General features: G+C 43.8%; 1 protein-coding gene across 14 annotated transcripts in view; it reads right to left on the bottom strand.

Moving 5' to 3' along the window:
• Nucleotides 1-19,893, bottom strand: part of SLC38A12 (solute carrier family 38 member 12) — a 59,577-nt gene that overhangs the window by 14,957 nt on the left and 24,727 nt on the right. For 8 of the 14 annotated variants that reach the window (XM_086857748.1, XM_086857745.1, XM_086857747.1 and 5 more), the window contains 3 exons: nucleotides 17,533-17,632; nucleotides 16,640-16,748; nucleotides 314-407 (listed from right to left, as the gene is read on the bottom strand). In XM_086857748.1, the coding sequence (XP_086713874.1) occupies nucleotides 314-407; nucleotides 16,640-16,748; nucleotides 17,533-17,632 (303 nt within the window). The remainder of the gene's footprint in view (nucleotides 1-313; nucleotides 408-16,639; nucleotides 16,749-17,532; nucleotides 17,633-19,893) is intronic. The other 6 variants (XM_086857757.1, XM_086857753.1, XM_086857755.1 and 3 more) reach the window with 1 other exon arrangement.

Raw genomic sequence — 19,893 nt, forward strand, 5'->3', positions numbered from 1 at the left:
CTGGGGGGTATCACTGCAAGGACCCAGACAGGAAAGTCTGCCAAACCTCTTATGCCCCTCATACAAATGAGACTAAAACCTCATTTACCAGCCGTGTCTGACTGAGAACAATTTGTTTAGTTTTAATCAGAAATTTCATCCTAGACTAAAACCTTTCTCCTCCAAGATTTATTAGGCCTGCACAATTGTCCTCAAAGAGGTTGTTTTGACAAGCACTTGCTTCCAAACAAGATCTTGCCAAAGAGAAGCGTCAGCGGCGTGACTCAGGTTCCATCAATGGTAAAGAGGTGGCCGAGCCTTTGCCAAGACTCACCTATCCATCTCATGAGGGACGTCATGATTTGAAGATACTTGGTCTTCTGCACATTGAAGAAGGTGAAAGGACCCAGGAGGAGCGTGAATGCTGCCTGAAAGGACAACAAAAATCACATATTAGATTAAAAACCAGAAATTCTGCCAGCAAGATGAATTTATCAGGAGAACAAAGCTTGCATTGGAAATTTACCTCTAGACATGTCCGTTTGTCATGAAGATTTCTTTGTTGCTTAATTTTACAGCTAAGTTGGCAGAGCCATGGGGTCAAGTAAGCTGTTGGGTATCAGAGGACATGCCTCGGGCAGCAGTGGAGCTCGGCATCCTCTTGGCTCTCAGCTGTTTGCTATCACTGCAACAGCACTCCTTTACTGACACATTTCAGTAAAAGCTCTCAGTGCAGCCTTACGGAACATTAAATATTAAACTGTGGCCTCTTTGCCCAAGTACATTCTCAGTTTAGGTATGAACAGCAATAGCCCTCACCAGTCTGCTTCCATTAACATTGATGGGGTGGCTTCGGGATATCCCAGGCTCAACAGCAATGGATGAGCTCTGCCTAGAGCTTTTTTTCTCCATGCTTTAAGGCACCAGTGTAAAACATAGAGGGTTTTTTATACATGTAAAAACTGACAGTGGGAAGCTACAGTGTAACAGTTCAGCTCTTGGAAGCTGAAAACCTGTGCAAAGTGAGAAAAAAAGTCATCAGATACTCATAAGAGAGAACTTAATTCAGTCTGGAAAGTAAAGGCTCTTCAATGAAGAACCTCCTCACTGCCCTCTTGGATGTCTGTTAAGAGACCAGTGTTTCACAGAATCACAGAATGGTTTGGGTTGGAAGGGACCTTGAAGATGATCTTGTTCTAGACCTTCCTCTAGATCAGGTTGCTCAAAGCCCTGTCCAACCTGGCCTTGAATACTTCCAGGGATGGGACAAATTAAATTTGGGTACACTGCAGCACCAGCCTGTTGCATCTCTTCCAGCTGGGCTGCAAAATACATCCAACAAAGATCCATCCTAAGAATCTGGACTGCACAGCTTCCTATGAGAGTTTCTTCTAGCACCTCCTAGAGCACTCAAGGCAATCATGCTATCAGCCCATGCCCAGAGGTGACACATCCTGTGCAGCACTGTCACCTCTACTCAGGCACTAAGCACCACTTGAGCCTTATCTACCCCAGAGAGAACAGGCTTCACTGCAAGAAACAGACCCTGGCTGCAGTCTGAACTTAGACTGAAATACTTTGAGTGAGAAGGAGACTAAATGGGCGTTAGAGAAGAGAGCTGTGCCTGTCCTCCATGGGATGGCACCAGCTAGCGATACACTAACAGGTTCAAACGCTGTAAACAGGCAACGCTTAGAAAGCCACAGCACGCACAACATAGGTTTGTAGAGCATCCCAAAGAGATTTTTAAAGAGAAATATTCAACATTAATATTTACACATTGCTCTTTTCCATGACTTCTTAAAGCAGCTCAAGAAAAGGTGTCACCAGAAATGAAGAACTGGGACTCAAAGGGGCAGGTCTGCCAAGCCTCAAGGTCTCTGTCAACCTCAACAGAGTCAGGACAGAACAGAATCCAAGCTATTTTAAGAATAGCACAACCCCAAGAAACCTTTTTTGAGACAGTTTCAGAATATCTGCAAGGCAAATTGGAAATGCCTCGCATCACAAAAATTCTCAGGTGACAAAAGTAAACCCAGAAGGGGAGCAGGGGAAAGAATCCTTGGTTTGACATGTTGCTTGGTGGGGACATATTCTGATCAGAGACCATTGCTTACACCAACTCTTGCTTTTACTGCTCAGATTAAAATCAAAAGGACAGGAAGCATGCACAGAATTCAGATTTGTGAAGCAATTGATGGTTGTTGGAGGAAACACTGAAATCACACAGAATACAATGCCACAGGCATAACTGGCAAGACTAAAAGCCAAATCAAGTTTAACAGTTATGGGACTTGAGGTTTTAACATAGAAGCAAACCAGTCAGTTACAAACCTTCTTTTACTCTTCTCCTTCTTGTTCCTTTCTTCAAATTGGGACCTCAACTCCACTCTCCTGCCCACTAGGAACTGCCACTCCATCCCAGAGCAGCGCACAATCTCCAGCAGACTAAATAAACCTTTGATTGAAAAGTGATGCAGGGCAAGGGCCCAAAGCAAACAAAAGTTGACACCAAATGTCTTACTGACAAGTATTCTTGAGTTTATAACTAATTTCTTTCCACCTTCTGTCCCAACACTGCTCAACGCAACCTCCCTTCAAATCAGTTTATAGCTCCTGTGTCAGAAAGTGCTAAACACAGAGAGACGGACTGTGATAATTAAGGATGCGATAATTAAGGAACAGGTGTCTGCTGAAAATGAGAATGCTCCAGAACCAATTGGCAAAATAAATGCTCCAGAACCAATTGGCAAAATAGCCCCTCAAACCATAGCAAGGATTGACACTAAATTGCTAAGCACCATAGCAGCTGGCTCTGAAACCCAGCTTTGCCTCACCCACAGAGGAAAGGAGACACGTCAAGGTGGATTTGAGGCTCAGTTGTTGAAAAGCATCAAAAAGCATCCTCAGGTGCTAGAAGAACCTGGATGTCCTTTACCTTTTGCTGTTTTTCTCCAGTCCTCAGAGCACCTTAAACAACCAAATCCATTCAGCAAGGTTTTTAACTCCTCCTCTCTGGCCATTACTGCTTAATTCATGGAGAAGAGATAAATTGTGCTTGAATGGTTGAATGATCCCCCCCATCCTTTAGGATGATCATTGTCTTCTGTTCTTAACCAGATCCTGGTCCAAAGGAGCCAAGTGAGAGATTAATTCTAGTACAATAGAAATGTATTATTTTTTCCACTTGACACCAGTGATGTGTCAGTGATCCAAGATGAATATCCATGGATCAATACAAACAATGCTAAGGCCTGCAATGAGATGAGACTGCCTTGCTTTGCAGGGATTTGTGCCAACCACTTTTAGGAAAGGAAGCTACAGAACACACTGGACTGCTTGGAAGAAGCCTGTGCAGAACTGGACTTTAAACATCCAGATCAACATAATTTTGAAGTGAAGCTGTGAAAATCAACAGGATTGAGCACAGGGCAGGAAAAAGGAGCTAGGACATGAGGACAAGGACTCAGTCCCTGGATTAGAGCTGATCTCACCATCAACCATTAGGACAGTCCCAAGACCAGGAACCTTATCTAAAAACACATCCCAAAAGGTTGAGAAGTGACTACAGTGCTTAGCAGGAAGATGTCTACTTCCTCTACCTTGCTGTGCCAGACACCTCAATGCTCTTCCAACCCATTAAGTTAATTAGTTTCATAACTTTTCCCTACGGAAAAAGTAAGCCTAAATAAGCACCTCAGACATATAGCCAAACTTTCCATCTGATGTTTTCCAAGCTCCAGTCTCACCCAGAGGGAACTAATTCACTAAGTACTTCATTACACATGTAATTCAAACAATCTAAAACCTACAAAGAAAACTGTACCAGTCAACCCTGTCAGAAATCAAATATGCAGAGCCCCAGCACATGAAAAAAACCCTCCCAAGTTTGCCAGTTCACCTCTTGAGTCAGCTGAGGCATTTTCTAGGAGTTCATCATTCTCTTCCTAAGATTCAGCAAATAAACACACTGAAGGAAGAATGGGCATAGTCTGCTTTGATTAAGATTGTTCTGCTAGTGAAATGGTTTATCACAAACAAGCAGGTATAGGGGGCTGATTCATTGCTAAACTAAAACAAGGTAAAGGAATGCTTTCTTCAGCTAAGGAGGAGAACTGAATCTATTAAATGCTGTTTAAATTCACAGGATGACAGAGAGGAACCATTACAGTGCTTTTGCACAGGACTGGCTATTAAGAGTGATTTCTTCATTTCCCTCCAAGCTCCTCCATTACATGGGAAAGGCCAGGTAAATCACCAGGCTCATAGTGGAGGGTATATAGAATCCACACACAGCATGTAAATGTAAAATTCTTTATTTTTTTCTTCCTTTCTCATGCTGAAAAAGAGCATGAAAATCCAGCACACCAATGACTAAAAAAGACTGTGTTTTTGTTGCTTTTACTGACATTTCCAGTCAAAAAATGAGAAACCAGTGAGGGTAGAAGAAAGAACAGCAGCTTGTCATCCTGAATTACACTCTTCCCTGCAGGCTAGTAGGAGCCACAAGCAGCACATCAGCTTGCTCAACCCCTGGGAGGTTCCTCCCACCAAGCCAAGCCACAGCAACCCAGGCACCAAGGTTTGGGATCTTCCCTGAGCTGGAAACTCAGCTGATACCACTTTCCCAGCCTCTGCACCTGTCAGCTCTCAGTATTTCAAAATGAAAAAAGCAGGCTGGTCAACCCGAGTCTTCTTGCCACGGGGGAACTAACTAGGGCTTACCATTGCCTGGAATATATTTCTATATATATATTTATATATCTCTAAAAGTATATTTTATTAAAGCTCTTATGTTAAAACTTGGTTACATAACCTTGTTTATTGGATTATCTTATAAAAGCAAGAGTAAGACCAAGCGTTAATAGAACATCTGGTTGGTTTTTATCAGCTTAGTTGCAGCCAAGAGGGCCACCAAGAGAGCTCTCAACTACTAAGTGATGGCCAGCTAATGCCAGGAGTCTTTCAGATCATACAGACGTGCTTTAAGCCACTCAGAGGGCTGTTTGACCAAATGGGTTCTTTACTTACCTGAAGGGTCCATCTATCACTCTGAACCAGTACAGTTCAATAGCATTCATCTGCTGCTCAGCATGTGGCTTTTACAGCAGCAGCCAATACAGCTCAGGAAGCACAATTAACATCCAAAATGTGGCTGATTCATGTATTAGATACAGTAGTTACAGCATTGTGGCTAGTGCCTGCATACATTTGCAAGAGGACCATCTGAAAAACCAGCCTCATCCATAATTGTCCTCAGAACTTGCTTGTTTTCATGCTACACAAACTCATCTGTAAGAACTGCATCTGTTTTTGGTGCTTGCCAAGTAGTGAATTAAAAACAGTAGCTATTGCTTCTTATTGATTCAGAGCCTTGAAACTTTTAGAAAGATTGGGCAGAAGCAGGGTATGTACCTGAGCAAAGTGAGACCATAATTGTTAAATGCAGCAAATGTGCCAGGAGCAGCACAAAAAGTGCAAGAGTTTTTGAATAAAATCATTTGTGCAGCACAGGGCTATCATACCAATGAGAAGTTATGATGTTTCAGATAACAGAGCAATGATCCCTCAGTTTTAATGTGAAGATGGAGAAGAGGTGCTGTAGTGTCCATTCCTTAGATATCCATCTCTTTGGGCCCCCAGCCACCCTGCCTTTTCCTTTCCTCCTCCCTGCCTTTCACACCCTCATTCAAAATTAGAACCCACCCCAAACTGTATCATTCCTTGGAGTTCTTGCTTTCCTTTGACAGAAGTGACAACATCTCAGACAAACTTCACTTTAAGATGGCACCAGCTCCATCCCTGCAGATAATTATGTTTAGATTTCACTGCTGCTGAGCAATGGTACCTCTGTCCCACAAGACAGCATAACAAATAACCCTACTCTAAAAAGGGGGGAGATAAGAGCTCATTAAAAAGGCACTGGTTTAATAAAACAGATCACTCTGGTGAGTGATCACTCATTTGGTAGACTTTCACACTTTTGCAGTGTCAAAAAGCCAAGAGCTGAGTGCTTGATACTGGACTGTGGGTACAAGAAGATACAGGCTTGACTGGACAAGCACTTCCCAAAGGAAGCTTTGCTTGATTCAGTGCTCAGATGCAAGGAAAGTCTCCTTGAGCACGGCAGGAAAAGGCAGACATTTCTTACATGCTGTCAGAAGTGGCAACTCTGACACTCGCTCTGCTTCTGCAAGACGTCCCTGAGCTTAGAGTTATTTCACAACTCAGATGAGCACTCAAAGGGACAGATGAAACAATCCAACAAAACCAGACTGCACAAGTACAGAGAGCAAACAAGATATCAGGGAACTGGGATACTCTGTTCCCACCTCAGGTGCCTTCCACTAGACTGAGTCACATATAGAAGAAGAGAAGTCCAAAAAGCAAAACTGGATTTATTGGCATGAGCATAGGTCAGAGGTTTTATTCTTGGATGGAATGCTGAACCAGACCTTTAGTAATTCCTTTGGAACTGGTGCTCTATTCAAACCCTCTGGGAATTTTTAGGGCTGACTTTGGAGAAAAATATTAAATGCATGTTGCTTTCCCCACTCTTGTTTGGAACTTCTAAATAAAGAAATCAGCTTCATGACATTTTAGACCTACCTGCAGCTCTCCCAGCACACGCCTGCAGCCTCTGCAAGCTCCTCTATACTCACTTCAAGTTGTGGCTACTGCAGCACTACCCCAAGGTGGGCTCCAGTTACTCCTGCTGGGGCCCCCATCTCTTTTCAGCTAAAACATCTTAAGAGAAAAGGGTCTTGAGCGTGGTGGCCTCTCTGCCATCTCTCATCCCCTTCACCAGGGTGATAAGGCCATGTTTCTGTCCTACATGAGCTCATATCTCAAGCTACAGAGCCAGATGGCCTATCAGCAAGGGCAGCAATCCAAGCTTTCCTTGGTAATGCTTTACCTCTTGCAGTGGACAGTACAACTATAAATACATGGAAAGAGTCTGATTGTTCAGGAAGGAGCTTTTTAAAGAGCTAAAAAAAAATAAAAAAATAAAAAAAGCTGAAAATCCACAGCCTCTCAAGGCTGGAGGCAGGGCTGCCATGCTGATAGGCAGCAAGTTATCAGCAGACAAGCTGTTATGAAGCTCAGAGCTGGTTTAAAAGAGATAAACCAGCCACAGAACAAGGATTGCCCAAAGAAGTCGAGCAGCAACAGGGATTTTAACCTCCAGATCCCCTGCAGAGTCAGGAAGTCACAATGGAGGGAGGCCACAGCCACCAAAAGATCCACAAGGAATATTTATAGCTGAAGAAACAAGGGCAGTTATGCTTTCGGTACAGCAGGCAGCTGCCACAGCAGCTCAAATAATTAACGTGCTGCTCTTGGAACACCTGGCAGAGCTTTATAATCATAACTCACACCAGGCATATTCCTGGCATTGAGGAGCCCTTACCCACCTTCTTCCCCAGTTCCTTTAGGCAGGGAGGAGGTATCCTCCAGGAATTAAGACCTCAGCTGCTGCCAGGCTGCTTACTGCCAGTGAAATAAAGTGGCCTTTCACCCACAGCACCATTTAAACTGGATGCTGCCTCCTACAGTTCCTGTTCACTGCCACAGTAATCCTAATGCGTCTTCCAAAATGCATCCCTTCTGCAAGGGATGAAAAGAAGCGCTTGCATCCCCAAAGATACCAACTTCAGTAGATCTGAATACTATCTAGAGATTTCCAAAGGCTCTAGCCCAGCACCAGCATTTGATTCTAACTGCCTACCAGCAGAAAGGTGTAGTCATCCCAGCTCCCTAAGCTCTGATCTTGCTGGTCATTCAACACACCAAAAACTAGCTATGAACTGGACAGCCTCCACAAGGACCTTGTAGCCAAGGCAGAAGCAGCACACAGACAGCAAGGCAGTATTTGAGGGAGCTCCTCTCCTCCTCTCCCATCCTTCTATCCTTACTCAGGGCCTCAGCCTGCTTCTGGAGCTGGTCAATCTCTGAGCACCAGGAACTTTCCACTTTGGAAAGAATACCCTCAAATACCAGTTCTTTCTCCACTTAAATTGAAGTAATTCAGGCACAAAGTGTTCTCAGAAAGTCATTAGGTGCAAGGATTCTGTTCCTGGCATACCTGGGGTATGCAGGATCACAGCCAGCGGCAAGCTTACACTCTCTGGGGTAAATACACTTCCATTATCATTTTTCACAAGAGAGAGATAGAGGCCAACAATAACCCCGAGGTGACTGGCATCTAATTTTTCATCATTGGAGTATTTATGGCACAGGCGTTTGCAGCATCTTGTAATCACTTTACTGCCTCCTTGACCCCTGGTTCCCCCTTATTCTGCATCTCCTAATTGCATATCTGAACAAGCAGGAGGGAAGCAGCAAAGTGGATAGATGCAGGAAAGCAGAATGCTTGGCTTGTGATAGTTGGAAGGACAGTAGAGGAGGTGCAGAGCCAAATTTGGCTGTACCCCCCACCACCAGCTTGCTCTGATCTCCCACAGCATACGGAAGTGGAGTTTTCCTCCTTCTTGACACTGGGTGACCTTGAGGAGTTGCTCTCTGCCTCCCCAATTCATTAGCATGGTATGAGAGATTAATGAGTTTCCTCCAAGAAAGTGTGAGGGCATCATCTTTATACACAAATACAGCCCCAAATTCCTGCATATTTGTAGCCTCTCCTGGCAGGGCATTGGCAACTACAACAATATTTATATTGACTACAAAAGCCCCTGGGTTAGACAGCACAGAGCAAAGGAGATGTGGACCAGCATGACACGGATGCACAGAGGGCCCTGCAAGCATGTCAAGCTACAAGCTGCCAGGGTTAGGAGGTACTTGGGTTCAGCAAGGATGAATGTTCCTGACGGCCACTAAATCCTTGTCTCCCACAACACCAACAGTGCTTCCACCACTAAACCGTTATTTGTCCTCTTTACTTTTTTCCCCCTACAAACTTCTCAGTTGAGTTTCACAGGGTTCTCCAGCTGCCTGGAGGATGTAGCTTCAGGGGCAGCATCATCCTTTGAACTGTGTCATGCAGGAGTTGCCTGAAGGGAAGTCCCTCACTTTGAAACTACTTAGCACAAAAGAAGAGATAAAGCCTTGTTGCCCGGGGCTAGTGGGGTGTCTGTTTACTTCCAGCCTTCTTCCCTACACAGTGCAAACCAAACAGGTGCAACAGGCCCGGGAGATCAGCTCTGCCCCAGAGCATTATACCGACTTCAACTTACAAGATAAATCCCAGCTGTATTATTTGTATTTATAGACCTGCTTACAGAAGCATGAGCTACGTATGGGATTTGCTGATGTAGTCCAAAAATCCACATTTTTGGACAAGAGCGTCAGTGATCTCACTCAGACATACAGTGCAATTTAGGATGGTGTTAAGTTGCAGACTTATTTAGGAGTAAAAAGATAGATGGGTCTGTCCAGATCTCTCCTCCACAGTTTCTGATAATGTTCATAGCAGCAGAACTGAACAGTTCTGCAGCCCTGGTACTTTCTACCTGTATAGTAAGGAATTAATGGTAATTTCAGGGGATGAGAGATCAAGACTGCTGTCTTGCTCAATGAAAACACCGATGTGAATCAGGCAGCAAGGTCAGATCTCTGTTTAAAAACAAAGCTGGTGCTAAAGCACCGAACAGAATACTGGAAAATATGCTGTTAAGAAAAAGGCTTATATTGCATTTCTCAGGGGATTGTTTAGCTGACTTAACAGATCTTCTCCAACTCTGGCTCCTAGGATGCTGTCACAATCACTACAAAAAGTAACACTGCACAGGGGAAATGTATTTATTACTTATTTTCTGTAAATGTTCTGAAAACCTAAGATTTGTGGCTCTGTTGGAACAGCCTAATCAAAGAAAGGCATTTTTAAAAGCCCTTTTTAAACCTTTACCACTTGGTGTAGGGAGCGGGTGATCACATGTATTAGTTCTGACACCTGCCCTATTCAGGAGAGAGTGGTCTCCACTATCAGGAGAGAACAGTGTCAGTTTTGGTGCCTTGCTGCCCAAGTGAATTGACTCCAAAGGACAGCTTTATTCAGGGAAAGCAGCAGTGTGGTCTCCCAGCCTTGCTATGCAGCAGGGCTGTGGTTTCAGCCCAGTATCACTTCTGATGAGCTCCCAACTGCAGAATGTGCAGAAAAGCAAACAGAGATCTATCTAAACCCAGTGCTTCACCTAGTTTGTTTAGCTGGTTTGCTTCCAAGCTTCATGACCACCATCCAACAGCACTGAAGTCAAATCAAGCACTAAAGTGTGGAGGATATTCTTCCTTGGGAAAGCCAAGAGTGTCTGAGCTCACTGATGGCCTCTGCCGATTTTATCTCTGTATCTCTTGCACCTTGCTTCTCTGAAGGGCTGGTAGCACCTGCAGCACACCTGGCCACGTATTCAAGCAGCACCACAGCACCCTTCACTTCCAGACAGCCCTTGCCAGCCTGCTGGAGGTGCCAGAGGGGCAGGATTGATCCTTTGGAAAAGCTCAGCGTCCAAGCGGCAAGTGCAACCCAAGCTCTACTTAGGAAAAACCCACTTCTCATTGTGAAGTAAACAGACAGCTCTGTACAGAAAACACATTCCAGCCCCCTGCAATATTGATTTTCCAGTGAAAAGAGACAAGCTAATCCATTAATGTTAGTTGCTTCAAAGCGTGGTCTTGCAGTTGCTTCAGTCTGGTCCCAAAGGCTGAGTCTCTCACCCAGTGTTTGCCTTCTGGCTGCTGTTCCTTTCACTCAAAATGCCATCAGTTACAAGGAAGCAATAAAAATCACCCATCAGAAGCTGCACCCATCCAGCTCTGAGGTCACTGGTACAACAAGTTTATATTTCACATCCACAACACTACACACTCATCTGCCTCTCCTCATGACAGCTCGGGAGGAACCTCTTTTTCACAAAGCCAGTTATTATCTGAAGATCCCTTTGCATTAAGAAACACAAGGAATGTGGCAACCTCCAGTAGAGCCAGTTTATCTGTCACAGGCATATGATGAGCAAGCAATTGAAAGGATTTATTGATGAGCCCACGGAAGAATGGACCAGGATGAAGGAGGCAGGATTTATGCCATATTGACAAGGCTGTGTGCCAATTTCAACCTATTAGTTGCACAATAAAAAGAGTTGAGACTTGCTTTCCCATCACACACCCAGACACCATTTATTTTAGCAGAACTTGGCTCTTATCCCTCTTCAGCCACTTCAGACTGAAGCAACAACTTAACTGACCTTACATTTTGGTGGCTGAGTAGACAAGAGGCATGAGAAGATTCCAGTCTGAAACAGGGCTTTTAGCCAAGCAAAGCTGTATTTGAGGGGCATCTATAACAATTTGGCCTACTGATATTGATATTTAATGCAGTGCTATCATCTTGTGTCACAGCGATGCTTCAAAACTCAGGTGACCTACACACACAGAAATGGTACAATATTCTGGACTCTTAAAAAGCTTTTTCTTATTTTGAAGGCTTTCAGAACTGCCTTTATGCACAGAAGTAGCAGCTGCATTTTTTGTACATTTTTTTCTATTTCTACATCAGTATCATAGTAAACCACATCAAAGCATTTGTGGTAAGGAATATAATGTAAGATTATTTTTGGCAAGAAGATCTTACCATGAATAACTTCTTATAGGACATGCAGGGTGAAAAGCTAATAGTGCCCCAGTCCTGCTGTATCCTTAATGCAAGCTGAAGTAACCTAGAACACAACAATGCTACAGTTTAAGCAATTTATTTAAACAAGATGATGACTTCACACCACCAAGATAAACTTCTATCAGCTTTCCTTCTTTTTTACTGCCTCACTCTGGGAGCCCAGGACAAGCACTCCAAACCTTTTTGATTGATGTGTTGTGAAATCAGCCCTCCCTGGTCCAGCTCCTGCCACTGAGGCAGCTTCCTTCCCCACCACAGGTTTTCAAGGTCTCTAGACATTGAGACCTCTAAGAATAAATATCCAGGAGACAGCAGCTGTGACCCATTTGTTACTGAATGTTGCTGCAGAGCACAGCTAAGGAAGAGAGGGCAGAGGAAAAGCACTTGCTGCAAAGGGAAAGGTGGTAAAAACCTGGGTGCCCTTGGAAGAAGCACTCTGCTTGCAGCACTGCTCCAGCTCCCAGTTGGCAACGGACAGCTTAGATCAAACATGGATGTTCAAGTACTGCCATGAGGGCTCCTCTCATATCATTGCTGAGAGGCAAAATATAAAACAAAAAACCAACCAACCAAAAAAAAGAAATCTACAGAAGCCAACAATGGACTGGGAGGCAACAATGTAGCATCATGTACCAAACAAGCTGATAAAACTGCCCCAGTGCAGGTAAATGCATTTGGAAAGATCTATTTCAACAATAAAAATCTGACATACCTTTACCCAGAGCAGGGCACAGGCAGAGCCAGGAAGGAGAAATGCCACAGAGGGAAGCAGAGCACACAGAGCAGGCACACGAAGCCCAGCACTCCAGCCTGCAGCCGGAGCTGAACAGGAAGGCAGCACCGAGCCAAGGCTGACAGGATCCACATCAACACTTACCAGTTCAGCCTTTGCCTTTGCCATTACTGAGCAATACATACAATACAATAAATACAACACATACAATAGTCTGTGTGTCCTCAGACCACCCCCTCACCCCCCTGCACAGCCTCGCACAGCTGCAGCCCAGCCCTGCTCTGGTCACTGATCAGTGTCAGGCCGGGGTGACATTGTCCCCTCCTGAAGAGGGACAGTAAGCACCTGTGAGCCCGCTCATTTTATTCACTGCACAAGCACGTTTCCAACTGGGATAATCTCCATTAAACCATCTGCGCTCCCATGCTCGCCCGGCCTGCACCCGCTGGGCTGCCTGTGATACTGCAGCATCTGTGAACCAGCACAAGCGGATGCCGCGTCCTTTCCTCAATCAGCTAAAAAAACCAACGGAGACTCAGACAGAACAGATGCACCTGGTGGCTTTGACGCGCTACCGAGCCAGGCTACCAGGAGTACCTGTGCCAGGGCCTCTTCTGAAAGGCACACAGCTCCCCTTGAGAATTTAAGCCATTTCCTTTCCATCATGGGAAGACACCATGTCCCAGATTGCCAGAAGAGGAGGGCTGAGAACAGGGTAGAGGTTTTAGTCCCAATGGTTGCCGTGGTTCAGAACAGAAGCGTTGTTTGCCAGGCCATGAACACAGTTTGCATCAGACACTCTGAATGGCTGCTGATCCCCAGGATTTAATCTCTTTTTTTATCTCAGTATCTGCTTTCTAGAAACAGGGACTATCATATCACATTCCCTAATGACTTGGACAGAAAGACAAGAAAATGTTATGATGAAAGATCTCAAACTTAAATCTGCTACCCCTTCCTCACGACCTCCCCAGCATAGCCCAGTGGAACATACAGAGAGCATGATAAAGCAGCTGCACTGAAGTGTGAATTCAGCATTGAGAGAACGTGACCCTGTCCTCAGCAATGCCAGAGACAGCCAAGGGACTTGGGAGTCACTCCAGCTGTTGAGGACATGGCAGGGTGGCAATGGGTCTGAAGCAAAGATAGAAAGCCATCGATCTGCTTTAACTGTGATCACTGCTTGCCTTAAACAAGGTCACTGGGCTGCCCAGCACAAGCCTTGCTTGGAAGAAAATTTGTCCTGCAGGGTCTTGCCTTCACAGGAGTGGAACAGCACAGCAAGGTTCACCCTTCAAACCTCCCAGGTCTTTTATGGTCCCAAAAAGGAGGCAAATATTAGCAGCAGGTGATGGGACAGGAACAAAAAGTCTATTTACATATTTTCTGCACTTACCTTCACTTATTTGTTTTTAAAGTTTTTATTTTCCAAAGCAATTTATAAACAAGAAGTGAGACAACCATTTGTTCAGACAAAGGTTAATAGGGGCCTAGCAGTCTCTGAAGACTCTGCAGACATGCTTAGGTGTGAAATCTTGGAGCAGCAATAAAGATGCTGCACAGACAAGCAAGTCTCAAGAGAAGAATTTAATCTGTCTAAATATTCTCATTATGTACATAGTTTTCAGCTTCCATTCACAGTAATCAGAGCAGACACAGCTTCCAGAAGCCTTTTTAGACAATAAGGCATGAAAAAGGATTTTTATGTCAATCATTATTCTTCTCTCCATCCCCAGCTTGAAGAATCAATGTTTGAAATGGTTTTTTGTTAAAAAGAAAATGTGGTGTTGGGAGAGAAAAAATTGACAGGAGGAAGGCAGCATGGGTCTTTGGCAGATTGGTGGGACTCAGCACAAAGCAGCTCCCATTGGCACCATTTGTCCAGAAAACTTCAAATAGATTATTCTCCTCCAAAATAGGTTTTCTGTAGGGTCATGCTCAGAGTATGAAATATAACACTACTTCCAAAGAACTGCTTCACTGGAATGGGCAAGAAGTTTCAGTTACATCCACACATCTTCCTCCTAAAAGTCACTTAAACCTAAATACGGTACTAAGATAAGGGAGGAAAACTAGAGGCAGGCATCTAGGACAAAAGGGCTGATCTAAAAACTCAGCTGCTTTCTTTTGGGATCACAGTGTCCATCTGTCCCCTTGCCACAGGGGAACTTGTTTGGAAAAAGAGACCTTGTTTGTCCACTGAAACGTGGAACCTGAATTATTCCATCAGGCAGGAGTTCAAAAGAGAAAGTTAAGAAAACAGAATAGTTCTCTATGGGTATGATCCCCTGGGATCAAGAGAAGCTGTGCTCCTGATGCATCTCTCCCCTCCTCACTTTCATGTTGCATTTTCCCCTACAGACAGGCAGGTTTCAGCTTTTCTGGCATGTTCAAAACTCTACTTCTATACACAAGAAGCTTGGACAAAATGTGTAAAGATAATTACAATGGTTTACTACTAAATTTTTTGCTTGGAGTCAAGTGACTTCCTTGCCCTGTGCTCCCATTCCCAGGTTTCTCTCAGAAAGTTTAAGAGTTCAACCGGTCACTAGTTGTCCACACTGCAAACAGGACAGTGGGAAAAATATTAACCAGGACAGCAGATGAAAAGTATTAGCCAGCACAGCCCCTTCAGAGGCAGCCCAAAATTAAAGCCAGGGTCAGTACTGTGGTCTGAGTGTTTTATAAATTATTACACCCCTTATCCCTCTCTAAAGATCACCATCCTCTCTGTTTTCTGGAGAATGAAATCACACAGGTCAAGCAGGGAGTGGAACCAGAAGACCTGGAGGCAGAACAAGTCCCAGTTTACTCCCATCCTCACACAATAAAAGGCATTAGACTTTTAAAAGAAAAGCAGAACTTAATGGTGACACCCAGAAGTATCCTGAAAATAGTGATTCTGAGAACTGATCCCCACCACTACAGACTGGTCTGCTCTCCCACAAACAATCCCACCCTCCATCTAAGAGGGCACAGGGAACAACATTGAAGTTCATCCCAGACTGAGCAGGAAAGGATTAACCACTAGCAAAGCCTTTGGAGATATTTATTCTCCAAATCCACAAGACAAGCAGAGGGAAAAGCTCCTCTGAGAGTTATGTACACAGACTGCAAGTCTAATGCTTACACAGTCTTAGTTTTTTTTAATTTTGCAAGTCCTAACAACAATTATCTTCATGAATTATAGACATAATGTCCGAGAGACACAGGCAGTAATTAATGCATGTCTGCCTTTTCTGACTAGCTCCTTCTGCTGGGTCAGGGAGAGTTATTGAAATTCAGGAAGGAAATCTTCAATCTTCTAGAAGTTTTAAAGAAACAGACCAAGACAGAATTTAATAAAGCAATAATGTTTCTCTTAAATAATTAACTAGATTTTGACATTCACTAATATTTCTGAAGCCCAGCTCTTCCTTTTGCAGTAACACTGGATGTGACCCACTGCATGTTCAAAATATACTAACTCCAAAATTACCTCTGGATTTCTCTGCACACATGAAGCCACCTTCATTCCTTTTACTTAAAACTCTCACTGAGACCCTTAACAGAAGCCACACTATGCAGCACTAGCATCCTTCCCTCCTCCCATTTTGCCCTCCCGACATCTGTCTCCAAATACAAGCACTCAGCACTCCCCAGGCTCTAGAGAAGCCATGTTCATCATCCTCTGGGTAAACCCTGGGTTCAGAGCAGAACCCCAGCACAGCACTAGATGCAATAGACAATCCTAAACTAGACAAAGCTATTACTAAGGCAGTGTATAGCACTGAATGTTGTCTAAGCTGGTTGTTTCCATCATCTTTCAAGTAACAGATTCTCCTACAGTATTAACAATTTTATTCACATAAAGAATGGACTCAATGATCCTTCTGAGTCCCTTCCAACTCTGGGTATTTTATGTTCTAAAGCATTCAAGTGAGTTTAAGTTTCAGTATCTTGACAACAATTATCCCCAAGGAATATTACTTAGCCAGTCACTGAAAAGCCCAGTGAAGAAAAACCCAGCCTTTGGCAAAAACATCTCACCTGGTTAAGCAACATAAAACTACACACCAAGATGGACAGAACTCAAACTCAAAACCATAAGGATCGTTCTGATAGCAAACAAGTTCAAACACAGCCATGTCACCAAGAATAGGGAGGGAGTTTTTGGCCAAAAGAATCAGACTCAACCAAAACTTTCATATTCTGTTGCTCACTTGAACTACATTAATTCTACAAGGAAAAACGAAAAATCCTTATGCACTAGAAGCAGAGTTTAAATTGCAACAGTGGTCATCCCGATTCTAGAAGCTCACCAGATACAGCCTGTAAGCATCAATCCTTCGAATTGGCCCCCAGCACTTGTCTGTGTCGTTGTACTTTGTGCCATCTCCAACACTGCAAGAATGGTTGCCAGTGACACTGCTGGGAAAGCAGGGAGAAACAAAAGACAGTAATTAACTCCTAGCAGATGTCCTCCCCTTTCTTCTGCATTCAAGAAAGAAGAATGAGCAGAGGCCAATCCTCCTCTTTGACCCTGACCACACTCACTGCCTTAGATTTTCTGGACTATGTAACACAGCAAGTCACTGAGTACCAGAGATTTAAAGGCAAATTCTTAAGTTGCCTGCAATTATTTGCAAGTTTCATCATTTAATCATCAAGGTAGTAAGCTTAGGTCTTTTATGGATTGCTAAGGTTTTTCATTTTCAAGATAAAAAGTCCAAATCCAGCCCAGATTTGATCAAACTAATCTCCTTTATTATCTGTTTCTTTGAGAAAGGCACCACTCCCAGACCAGAGATAAGTCCATGTACCATCACCACTCACCGGCCTTAGGCTTAGTAAGCATCACACCCCTCCACTCTTACTTATCCAAAGAGACAGAGAAGGCTACATGTTGCAGAGTACTGCAATCAAACTATGGAGCAACAAGTCTCACGTCTGGTGCTGAAGCTGGAAATACTTTCCACCTGAGGACTTGTCTGGAATCAGGTCAGCAACTTTGCAGGCAGGCAGCAGGCACTCAGGCGGGGAATACAAAACAACTTCACCTCCTACCCACAAGAGAGGAGCTGTCCTTGAGTCATTTTTCCACCCCACACTTTGGTAAGTACAGTTGATCCTAGTCAGACTTATCATCCCATCAAACCCTAAGTGTGCCCCATTCCCTGGCAGCACACAGCCCCACAGAAGTAAGCACACTTACCAGGTCACCTGCATTAGGGATACTGGCACTGCAGCTGCATAGATTGCCAGATCTCCATAGAGGTAGATAATTATGCAGAAATAGAAGAGGTTGACACCCACTGCAGAAAAAGAAAATATTGTCCAAATTCAGCAGAGTACACAGAGACTCTTGCTCTTTGCACTTCAAATATACAAAATTTTTAAGATCTTAATCACCATTTGCATCCATAGTTTCTGCATCAAACTCCACCCAAGCTCAGGGAACTTACCATGGAACAGGAACTGATGGGGCATGAGGGGCCTCAGAGCTCCACTCTGCTTCCTTCAATACCTGGCACTGACACTAAATAAACCCTCTAGTTCAAGCCCATCCTGCAGTCAACACCAACAGGTCTCATATAAGTCACCTGCCAGACAAAGCTGTCAGCTCTGAGCAGCCACAGGCAAACATCCAGGTGATGCTCTCAGTGTGAGCATAGCCTGACAAAGTGAAATGCAGAGAGAATGTTTTTAGGCTCTGTTGAATCCAAATCCTCTGACTGCAAACCTGCAGCACCTTCACAATATGGATTTGTTGGGATTTGGTGCTGCAGAGCTCACATTCCAATGGCCTGAAATGGAGCTGCTTTGGGAGATTCCCTACCACTGGCAACTTGAGCCGAAGTACAATCCTGCAAAATTTTAAACCTGTTTCTGCATCTCACTTACCCTGATGCTACCACATACACTATTCCTGCCCCTACTAATTTTTTTCTGTTTTTACTCTGTTTTTTTGGTGATTTTTTTTTAAATTGTTTTTAATTTAAAGATTACCCTGCCTTCACCTATAAAAGAAAATCTTACACAAATTAACTGGGTGCACAGAACAGCCTTACTGAGTCACAACAAGATACTGGTGGGAAGGGCTAAAATCTAAAAGGATAAAGAAATGCTTAATGAGACTCCAGGATTCTCTTCTTGCAAGCACTTCACCAACAAATTGGAAGACATTTTATTTCAGAGTCAGATGAGTTACAGAATAAAAGCCTCAGATTTATTTAACTTAGGAAGTTGATGTTGAAGGAAAACAGCTCAAGAAACCTGCCCATACTTTCAAGTTGTGATGCCACCTGATGCTTAATCCCAGTGCAGCTTGATCCAACCTCACACTCACAGCTGTGAGAGCTATCAAACAAGGACAACACCGATGCAGGAATGAGGACTCATTCCTACAGTGTTTGGGTGCTCCAAAGCTTTACCATGTTCTTCCATCATATTGCCCCTGGATCTCTGGATGTCAGGAAGCATTATAAGGCATTCTCCTTTGTTTAAATAACTTATTCCATATGCTGAGCCTGCTTAACATGAAAAGGGCCATATCAGGAAAGCACTGAGAGAACTTCCCTGCTTCTGTACAGTAGCACACTAAATCAGTGCTCTAGTTCTGTTACTGGAGACAAATGGACTTACTACAGAAATTGTCAGATCATTCAATATAGTTCTCCCCTTGCTCTGTGAAAGATGTCTTCACAGTTAGGGAGTCCCTGAGTTGTTCTGGAGACAGCAACAAACTACCTACCAGTCTTCTCCAATTTCCCATTAAGAAGGTTTGAAGGTTTTAAAAAATATCTGTCATACAGCAGAAGCTGCAGGGACACAAAGCTCAGGACTTCGCAGACTCAGACAGATATTCTGTTTTGGGATCTTTGACTGGTCTCAGGACTCAGATCCTCCCCACACACAAAATAAAGCTGACATGACCACAGCAGCACCCTCATTCCAATGCAGACATCTCTGTCTGCAAGAAGCACAGGTGACACTCCTTTCCCAAACTCATCCTTTCCAAGACAGGAAGACTTTAGCGACAGTTATTTTATAAACTGCTGCTGACCCTCCCTGATCAATACTTTCATTACTGGGCACAAAATGGGGTGAATAAAAAAAGCAATTACTTCCTGTGAGGAAACAGCATGATAGATGTGCCTAGAATCTATTACTGCAATAAATGACTGCTCAGTCCTAGAAGAAAGCACCCAACATTTAAAAATAAAATAAATAAATCAAGGAAAAAAGTAGTTTTTCAGCGCCAGCTCTTTCAAAAGAGCACACAGTCTCCTCACAGCCTAAACCTAAGTCAGCTCCCTTTAAGAAAGCAGACAATCTGAAATTGAGATTTATCCCCAGCTTACCTCCTAGGACTGCAGATTCAACTTCTGTCAGATTGTTGAAAATAAAAATCAGCCAAGGGAAAGGAGCAGAGAACTCACTAGAAATCAGGGGTTTTGAGGTCTACTGCACAGCTTTCATCAGCCTTCCCTCTGTAGGCTGTAAAGCCCTCCATCACCTTGGGTTTGGATCCCTATTTTGTATATCATGAGTAAACACCCAGACATTTACCGGC

Source organism: Cyanistes caeruleus, chromosome 19, assembly GCF_971803275.1.
Source record: "Cyanistes caeruleus chromosome 19, bCyaCae1.hap1.1, whole genome shotgun sequence".
Taxonomy (NCBI): domain Eukaryota; kingdom Metazoa; phylum Chordata; class Aves; order Passeriformes; family Paridae; genus Cyanistes; species Cyanistes caeruleus.